At 47.5% G+C, this 10,007-nt stretch overlaps 1 protein-coding gene across 1 annotated transcript; it reads left to right on the top strand.

The window, feature by feature from the left end:
* The first annotated feature begins 359 nt into the window (after nt 1–359).
* On the top strand, nt 360–3,971 carry LOC109785736 (GTP diphosphokinase CRSH1, chloroplastic). Its single transcript, XM_020344330.4, has 4 exons — nt 360–957; nt 1,853–2,785; nt 3,215–3,493; nt 3,606–3,971. The coding sequence occupies exons 1-4, from the start codon at nt 556–558 to the stop codon at nt 3,741–3,743; spliced, it is 1,752 nt and encodes a 583-aa protein (XP_020199919.1). The 5' UTR covers nt 360–555; the 3' UTR covers nt 3,744–3,971.
* Nucleotides 3,972–10,007: the final 6,036 nt, after the last annotated feature.

Raw genomic sequence — 10,007 nt, 5'->3', positions numbered from 1 at the left:
AAGTAACGTTGTTGCACATACCAGATACGGTTACGGTGTGAAGAGCGCGAGCTTCATCCCGTCACGATGGTGTCGCCGACGGTTTTAGGTCGGATGCTGGAAGACGATTGAATCGTGTCGCAAGATTAATGATAGGATGAACATTGCTGGCCTCCCATACATGCTTTCCCTCGATTCGTGAGGTGTTCCACAATTTTTAACTCAACTAGCGAGAGGACATGCAGCACTACATGGCCATTTTCATTTTAGACATGGCAAATCTTACACAACAACATTATAATTTTATCTAATTTCGCATGACAAATGTAGACGTTCGCTCACAAACGCTAAAAAACTGGCACATTTGCCCATGTTTATGCGTATTGAACGAAGGACTTCCGGAGAAATTCAGTTTTCCTATCGAAACCCCGTCTCTTCCCGCGCGGAGATGGCAAATCCTACGTGGCAAGGCGCGAGCCAGTCGCCACTTCATCACAATCACCACATCACATATCCGCACAGCGGCTGCCACAGTGCCACGTCGCCTGCAATCCATCCCCGGAGCGGGCCCCACCCATGGCGACGGCAGCCACCACCGCCGCGGCCGTTCCCGCCGGCCGCCACCAGCACCGCCACCACCTAGGCCTGCGCCCATGCCCCAACCCGCGTCGCCTGCACCGACTGCGTCTCCCTGCCTCAGTTGCTTTTTCTTCCCCATCCGCCCCGTCCACCTCCTCCTCCTCGTCGCTATCGGCCCCGGCGACGCCGCCGCCGGAGGGAGGAGGGCGGCTGGTGGCGGAGCTTGTGGGCGTGTTCAACGAGCTCACGGGTAGGATGGGAGAGGGCCTGGCCACCACCTCCTCGTCGCGCCTGCTCTTCCGCGCGCTCAAACTGGCCCTCCCCGCCCTCCGCGACGGCGACGGCGGCCAGGCCCTCACGCGAGCCCTCGCGGTGGCCGCGACCTTAGCCGACCTCCAGGTGCTGAGCCAGAGCCTCCTCCCCTGTTCCGTTTGCGTAAATAGGATTATATCGTTCGATTTTGGAGACTGGGGGTGAGCTTTCGTGTCCGCATGATTGAACAAGTAGAATTTACTAATTGTTGGCCTGTTAACTGTGGGTTCCTGGATCAAGTTCATGTTATTTATTATTTATGTTCGGGTTTACAGATTGAAACAAAATTATTTATTTATTTGAGAAGGATTGAAACAAGAATTCCATTAATTCAGTAACGATAGCTAGCTCAATATGCCGAATTCTGTTAAATGCATAAGTTCATTCCCGTTTCAATGATATCCATTTTAATGCTAGGGAGTAGGGACACCCAGATTAAGTGAACTCTTTCTGAAATATATTTCCCAGTACACATTTGGTGTTCTGTTGTTGAATGCATCGAAAGAAGTCACTGAATAATATTGTGTACAACAATTAGAACTTAGAAAGCAAAATCTGTTTTCTTGCCATGGCACCGGCATTCCTTGTTTCACAGTCACACTAAAGTTACACAAACTATTAAACTCAGGCTTATATGATTATTTAGTTTCATGTCACTGATCGTTACTGTTTGGTTCATACTTTCCATTGAATTCCCATTTATACCATAAGTTGAAGGCAATATCATCTGACAGTATTGATGGGCAGAGCCTTTCTTGGACGAGTAAATTGTCAAAAACCACCACAAGTTAACCCATGTTTACGATTAGGCTCTTTGACCAATTTCTATTCGCTCCATTTCCCTGTAAGGTTATGGTGATTCATAAGATATTTGCACTGCTTTGTATGATAACGCAGTTAAGCATCATTGGGCTTATTTATCCACTCTTAAGCTCTCATGTTTAACAGGGATTTTGAATTCTTGTTGTATTCATGACGGCAGATGGACGCGGAAGTTATTTCAGCCGGCATATTGAGGAAAGCGCTTGATGCAGGGACTATAAGCATGAGCGATGTAGAAGCTCAAATTGGGACTGGCATAGCTGATTTACTGCACGAGAGCTTAAGGCTTAAGGTTGCTCCTTCGAAAGTCGACGTATTGGATGATGAAAGTGCGAGCTCATTGAGAAAGTTTTTCCTTTCGTACTATGACATCCGGGCAGTAATCTTGGAGCTTTCTCTGAAGCTTGATACGATGAGACACCTTCAGTACCTCCCCAAGCATCTTCAGCGAGTAAAATCTCTTGAAGTAATGAAGATATATGCTCCACTTGCTCATGCTGTCGGGGCTGGTAATCTGTCGCTAGAGTTGGAAGATCTTTCTTTTAGGTACTTGTTTCCTCATTCATATGACCATGTCGATCAATGGTTGAGGAACCGAGAAGCCGAGTGCAAGCTCTTGATAAATGCCTACAAGGCGCAGTTGCTTCAGGCACTGAAGTCCGATGATGAGCTAAACGAGATTGTGCAGGACATCTCAATTGAAGGGCGGTACAAAAGCCGTTTCAGTACTATGAAGAAGCTAGTAAAAGATGGCCGGAAACCAGAAGAAGTAAATGACATACTTGGTTTACGGATAATCTTGGACCCTCGATGCGATGGTGGCTCATCTGATTGGGGCCCCAGGGCCTGTCACAGGACACACGAAATCATTCGAGCTCTATTGAAGGAAGTGCCAGGTAGGACAAAGGACTATGTGACACAGCCAAAAAGAAATGGCTATCAGAGCCTGCATGTGGCAATCGATGTAAGTGAACCTGGGAAGACGAGGCCACTAATGGAGATACAAATACGCACCAAGGAGATGCACAGAATTGCTATTGGTGGAGAAGCGTCTCACTCTCTCTACAAGGGTGGTCTTACGGATCCTGGAGAGGTGAGCCATCTACTTAATTCCAACTCTCTTTCCTCCTTTGAAGTACACTGAATCGTCTGGATTTATCAATGCACTCGGGTATCTTTCAAAACATAGTAGGTAAGTTGTTTTATCGAACCAAGGGTCAAAACATGTACAGACATAGTTATGTAAAATGCTGCTTGCTACAAGATACACCTAAATTTCATCCAGCATATGAGGCTTCTTACTGAAATTATCACTGGGTTATAACAGTTAGTTCAGAGCTCACAGCTGAGATGGTAGTGACCTGGTTTGGTTTATGTTCCTAACTGATACACTTGTCTGCTGATTTCATCATGACATATCGTTTTATCTTGAAATTAGCATTCTTATACCTTTTCTGAGACTGAACTGAAAGATTATTTTTGGGGCATGACTAAGAATCAGCATTCCTTGAATATTCTCCAGGCTAAAAGACTCAAGGCTATTATGTTGGCTGCGGCAGAACTGGCAGCTCATCGCCTTCGAGACCTCCCAGCCAGTGATCATCGAGGAGGTGAATGCAAGAACCAGGCTTTCTGCCTTATAGACAAAAATGGTGATGGGAGGATCAGCATCGAGGAGCTCACGGAGGTGATGGAAGATCTTGGTGCCGAGGGCGAGGATGCGATGGCGCTCATGCATCTCCTTGATGCAAACAGCGATGGTTCCCTGAGCTTCGATGAATTCGAGTCGTTCCAGAGACAGGTGGGTGCAAGTTATACATCCGTGACAAGTTATCCTAACACAGTTGTATTCTCAAAGTCGCTCTTCTGGGCACACAGCTTCTGATATATTCGAAGTATTTCTGGCTTATCAGGTTGAATTGATGAGAAGCTTGGAGGACAGGGATGACCACTACACGAAGATACTGAAGGATAAGTTGCAGACAATCGACAGCGCTGGCCTCATTCACTTCTACCGCAAAGAGCTGGGAGACAAACTGCTTGTGAGCTGAAATATATGGGCTTTCTTTTAAGGAACTGCGCTAAACTAAAATGGATTGCCAACTTGTAGTTTTGATGTTGGTGCATACTACATTGAGATGTGATTAACAGCATTGAATTGTACATACTTTCCGATTGTATGTGGAGCTATAGAGCAAGTCTGACAAAGTAAAGGTTGTCCTCTACATTGTGCCAGAAGCTGGCTGTGGCACTTCGCAATATATTTCTAACTTTGTACATATGGTATGGCTTTGCTCGTGTTACTTACATCATGTTGTTATGAAAACAGCTTTTGACTAGGGGTATCCTTTGTAGCGGGTTTGTGAAATGTAAGTAGCAGTGTATGACGGTCTTATAATGAAGGTCATTGTACGGCCTTATAACGAAGGTAATTGTACATCGACAAAGTAACACAACAATGTTTTTTGAATAGCTGCAGTCGCCTTGTGGGAACATGACCTATGTCATATGAGCAGTCATCAAGGAAAAGGGCTTGACACACTATCGTTCAGAACGTTGCCGTTGCTGCAGCCCCACGACTCCTGAGGGTCCAAGCCTTACAACATCCCTTGGACTCCGAAACCTAACCCCCTTTCGAACCTTGGTTCTGAGGAGAGGGAGAGGGAATGACTCTCCTCTCGAGTTTATTCAAGTGGGAGTGAATATGTTACGAGCTCATTAGGGGTATTTATAACCTAGATGTGATTGACAAATGAACAAGGCTGCCCTTAAGATGAGGAGGTGAGAGGGTAAAACTATCTTTAGTCCATGAGTCGTGCTCCCATTAGGCTGCAGAAAGATTGCGACCCATGGGAGGTAGAATTCCTTTGACTTTATGAAGGTTTCTCTTCATAGGCTTGAGCTTCTTTGCTTCCTTGGCTTCATCTTCGACTTGGTCTTTTATTTTCTCATTTCCTTTGACTCGTTGACCATGAAGACTTGTTTTGACTTATTTGAGCGAGATAGCTTGCTTGGACCCTTGGTAGCTTGCTTGGACTTATGTTAACCTCTTTGACTTGTGTTGACCGTCCATGTGGATGGCTTGGGTAGGACAACCAGTATAATTTTAGCTATTCTCCCTACATGAGTGCTTTGTTGCTCACGACAATTTTGCCAAAATATTCTCTCTTTGTCAATCTCATCTACTCCCTCCGTTCCTAAATGTAAGTCTTTGGAGAAATTCCACTATGAACCACATATGGATAAATATAGATGCACTTTAGTGTATAGATTCACTCATTTTGCTCCGTATCTAGTCCATAGTGAAATCTCTACAAAGACTTATATTTAGAAACGGAGGGAGTATACATTTAGCTTGCTTTTCTATCTTGTGCATGTTGTTTGCCTATTTCGTGGGCCCATTTGTGGCAATGTTTTTTTTACGGTGCTACGGCGGGCTTACGCCGGCCTGAACCATTTTCATTATCATAAAAAGACTGAGATACAACACAACAGCTACAGCAAGTAGCACCCAACACACACAAGAAAGAACAAGGAACATCATAGGAGAATCAGCACCCAACACACACACACACACACACACGGAAGGAACAAGGAACAACAGAGGAGAACCAGAAACGAACTACGACAAGCAGCCAACACCAAGAGCTTAGCACCCATGACCACTAGGCAGACCGAGAAGAGCAGGGACTAGTATTGTTGGATCAGTCGAAAGGAGGTTGAACACCGAGAAGACGTAGAGGAAGAACTGTCTGCTGCCCTGCGATCACTCTGCACCTTGAAGAACTAGGAGCATCGCAGCTGCCATCGAAGGGATTCCCACTGCCTAGCCACAACGTGATAGAGAGAATCGCAGACCGTGCCGAAGGGCAAGGATCTGCCGAGACGGCCCTGCACCTCCTCTGAGCCACACCATGGCCACCATCACAAATAGAGAGAACTAGAACACTATGCGAGGCAACCCAACCTCAGGCGTCGTCGAAGGGCACCAAACTCCTAGACCTCACCGTCGCCACGAGGCCCAGGAGATAGGTCAACCCTCAGCACCAGAATGACCAAGGAATTGTCGCCGCCACAGATCACTTCCACCGCCACCACCCTGCACTCCAGCAACCCAACAAGCACTTCAACCCAGACATCAAGCGACCAACACGGTTCGTGGCCCCAAAACAACGCCCCCAAGGGGGAGAAACGACATCAAGATGTCGCCGTCGTCCGATCCAGATATGGATCTGAGGTTTTCGCCTGAGACACACGAATGAGCAGGCAACAGTAGCTTCTCGATGATGCCTTAATGAAGGGAAACGACGCCCGAAGGCGGCGCCATCATCGTTGCCGACAAGGTCGACACAAGGCTTTCGCCTGAAGCATCCCATCACAGACATCACCGTCGAAGAAGGTTGCCGAGTCCAGCAGCTCAAGACCTCCCCACCCTTCTGTCAGTCCATGGCGAGCGTCCCCGCTAGGACGGGCACAAGGCTCCGATGATATAGACACTCACCTCGAGCACCTGCACAGCCGGAGTCAGGTCGGTGTGAACTGCTGCCCGCACCCAAGCCCTCACCGCCGGCCACACCCTACCACCGCCACCTCCAGCCACGGGAACACTTCCACCTCCAGCCCTCAAAGAAAGCCAGATCTGAGTTCCACGCCAACGTTGGCTGAACAGGAAACCCATCCCCGCCGACCAGCACCCCAACCACCTCCACGAGCCACACAACGACCGCCTCCTTCCCGCCCCCCATCCTCCCAGCCGCAGCTACGGGCCAGAGCCGGCTAGCGAGCCACCTCAGATTCGAGCGAGCTGGACCTCGCGGACCAGGCCGAGGTCACCGGAGCAGCTAGCCGCTCCCTCCACATCCAGATCTGACCGCCGAGACACCATACCTAGCCCTGCAGCGGCAACCGCCGCCGCCGCCCATCCGCACGAGAGCCAGCTCGCCCTGCCACCTCGCGCCAGCCGAAGAAGTGCCCGTCCCCGGATCCAGCCGAGCTTCGCTGGCCGGAGCCTCTGGCGGCGGCGAGACGAGAGAGTGGAGGGGGGGTGGGTGAGTGGTTTCTGTAAGAAATGTTGTATATTAATAGGAAATTTGAAAACATTTCCTTTTTTCCGATTACTCGCATATTGTTTTGTTGGACTTGTATCTTTTATCACAACAGAAACGATTTATTGCATAGTACTTTATCACAACTGAAACTATTTCTTTTATTGCATCGTGGAACATTGTTTTGCTTCCTTGTCATGTTACAACCTATGCATGTACCACACTGGAACTGAGCCGCCAATCTTTCTTGCCATGTCGCATGTATGTTTGGGTTTTCATACACTTTTTCCTATATTTTACGTTTCATTGTTGCCTCTAGGTACCAGTCATGAACATTGCTAGTTAGTGCCAACTGAAGCATAATCTATTCATCATTGTCATATTCACGCCGGTGTACGCATGTTGACTTCATGAAAATTAGACGGTTTGTATTATTTCAATTTTATTTTACATTTTAATTTTAGGTATCACTCACGCATGTATCACACTGGAATCAACCTGCCTATCTTTTGTTCCAAGTGTCATGCATTTGTAGTTGATCCTTGGGAGGGTAACTCGTGACCACCACTTCCCTCTTCTGAAGTTCATCCTGAGACGACACATAGCCTCAAAGTATACGAGGGAACTTGAGGTAGACAATGACAAGTTCCATTCCTTCTACCATGATCAAGGTGTTACCATGAACTTGAGGTGATACCCTGCTTGGGACAATTTTCCCAACCACACCAGAGATGTAACTATATATCTTGGCCTTCTCCAAGATAACTGGACAACATCAACTACAAGGTTAAAGATAAGGGTACCTTCGTCTCCATGATAGCTCGACTGGCCTCCTCGGTCAAGAATGAGAAGGTGAGATCCACATTCTCAGTGGCTGAGACCTTGCCCCCCTCATGCCAGTAGTCGTTGACCTACCCAGAAGAGCTCCTTGTAGAAGGAGTAAATGTGGGTGAAAATGTCCTTGGATTCCTCTAGGAGGGCATCGTCCAAACGAGATGGAGCACTTTCTTTCACCTTCTCCCATTCACAATGGCATGAAAGTAGGTGGTGTTGGCATCACCCTTCAGTAGCCAATTCTGCCGGCTCCGTTGTTGCTAGAATATCTCCTCACCCTTGTAGATTTCCATAAGGGAGACCTCAAGGCACACCGCTGAAGCACTCTTCAGCGGTAAGACCATAGGAGTCTAGGGGTTGATCAAGGGCCCGGATCTGACCAGGAATGTCATCCCTACAGTGACACGGCAACCCCAACGTTGGCCCCACAACATCACATAAACTGACATGAGACTTTAGAGCATTGATGCCATATATCCACTACACTAAAAAAATACATCCATGACAATACACCTTCATGATAGAAGGTGCGGGTTTTTGTCATCGATGTGCATTCATGACAAATCTATGATAGAGTGTAGATGCCATACTATGTCGGTCATAGATCACTTCAATGACAAAACTCGGTTTTTGTTATTGAAGTGTGCTTTTCCATGAGAAAAAATGGCGTGACATGGAAGTGTTTTTGTCCCGAGTGAGGTTGACATGGCAGAAGACTGGCACGTGGCAGCCGCTATTAATGGCGTAGTGATGGTGTCGTTAGTCAACTTGTCATCCTAGCCATTAAGGAAGTGTTGGCCCAACAGAGGCCTATTACAATTTACTGGGTCATCTCATGTTGTTTGGCCCATTTAATTTCGATCCATTTTGGGGCCATATGTATTTGGAAAGTAAAAGTCTACTATGGTTGGCCTAAATTGTTGAGGGTCATACTGATTATATACAATTTTGGGACCAGACTATGTTGGAGAACATGGTACAAAACAAAAAAAAATACCATACTAACACACCCAAGAACATTATGAAAATGAATGGACAAGATCGATCTAACCAACACAAAGAGAGATGAAGATGTGCAAATTCCCGTAGCTAGGTATTACCTCCCAGCTACAAGAATTTTTCCTCGATCGAGAGTCGAAAGCACGACCCCTCTACCGTATCCACATGTATCATATCAACGGTTCAACAACACTTTATCATCTAGGACAAAGAGCAACCGGGGAACCAAAGGTGGAGCAGCGTGGAAGAGAGATTGCATAGAGAGAGGGAAGACACGGCCTAGAAAACTTGTAAGTTTGGAGGTATGCCATTTTTTATCAAGTGTGTGATTCTATCATTGAGCTAAACTTACTATGCGAGCGTTGCTGGATCAGATCATGGGAAGACGCCGCATTCAAGTGGCGCACGCCAAGAGAAGGGGAGGATGGGCGAACGTTGCCACCAAGGACGATTTATAGTCATTTATGACCCAAAGTAAACAAGGGACGATCGACGAAGATGTAAAATGAAATAGCAATTAATCTTTTATTAAATGATTGTAGGTATTTATATAGGCAAAAAGATGATGTGGTAAGTAGTTAAAGAGAGAGACAAATTGAGTAACATAAGATGTTGCCATCTCATATCGCTTCGCAATGAAAAATGACTACGAAATAATAAGTGCATGGGATATGGAGAAGCTGGAGATGATGTTTTCACCGGGAGACGTTGAGGATATCAAGCATATTGTGGTGGTGGGGGGGGGGGGGGGGCGAACATGCAAGATTATATTGCATGGAACTTCACCAAGAACGGCGAGTTCACTGTCAAGTCCGCCTACCACTTCGGCATGAGCTTACGGGACGTGAAAACCGGACAGTCGGGATCGTCGATGCCCAGCAAGGAGCACAAGGCTTGGCTCGCTTTATGGGACACTAATGCGCCGGGGAAGGCCAAGATTCATACTTGGAGGTTGCTGAAGAATGGCCTAGCTGTCGGAACCGAACTGCACCGTAGACGAATCAAACCGGGTGTGTTCTGTTGCGCTTGTGGCAGGGAAGAAACCTTATACCATCGCTTTTGGGCGTGCCCCCACTCCGAGCTCTTCTAGAAATATTTGTGCGAGAACAAGGGGGAGCCTGTTGTCAGGCCGCCGGCGATGGACGGTTCTCTGACTGGCCTGGTGGCGTGGCTCAAGGCCTGGTTTGCGGAAGCGAGCGGGGCTAAACGCGAAACGATGGTCCAGGCTCTGTATGGTATTTGGTGCGCAAGAAATGATGCTAGGGACGGGAGAAGGATCCAAGATGCTCGAGAGTTGGCAGAGAAAGTTCACTGTTATATCCAGGAATGGCGTCTAGTTCACTCCAAGGAGGGGTCGATCAAGGAGCCAAGGCGACCGGAAAGGTGGCTTCCACCGGAGCCGGGATGGACCAAGGCAAATGCGGATGGAGCGACGGC

The sequence above is a fragment of the Aegilops tauschii genome, chromosome 1 (assembly GCF_002575655.3).
Source record: "Aegilops tauschii subsp. strangulata cultivar AL8/78 chromosome 1, Aet v6.0, whole genome shotgun sequence".
In the NCBI taxonomy this organism is placed as follows: domain Eukaryota; kingdom Viridiplantae; phylum Streptophyta; class Magnoliopsida; order Poales; family Poaceae; genus Aegilops; species Aegilops tauschii.
This window is presented reverse-complemented; position numbering and strand designations above follow the sequence as displayed.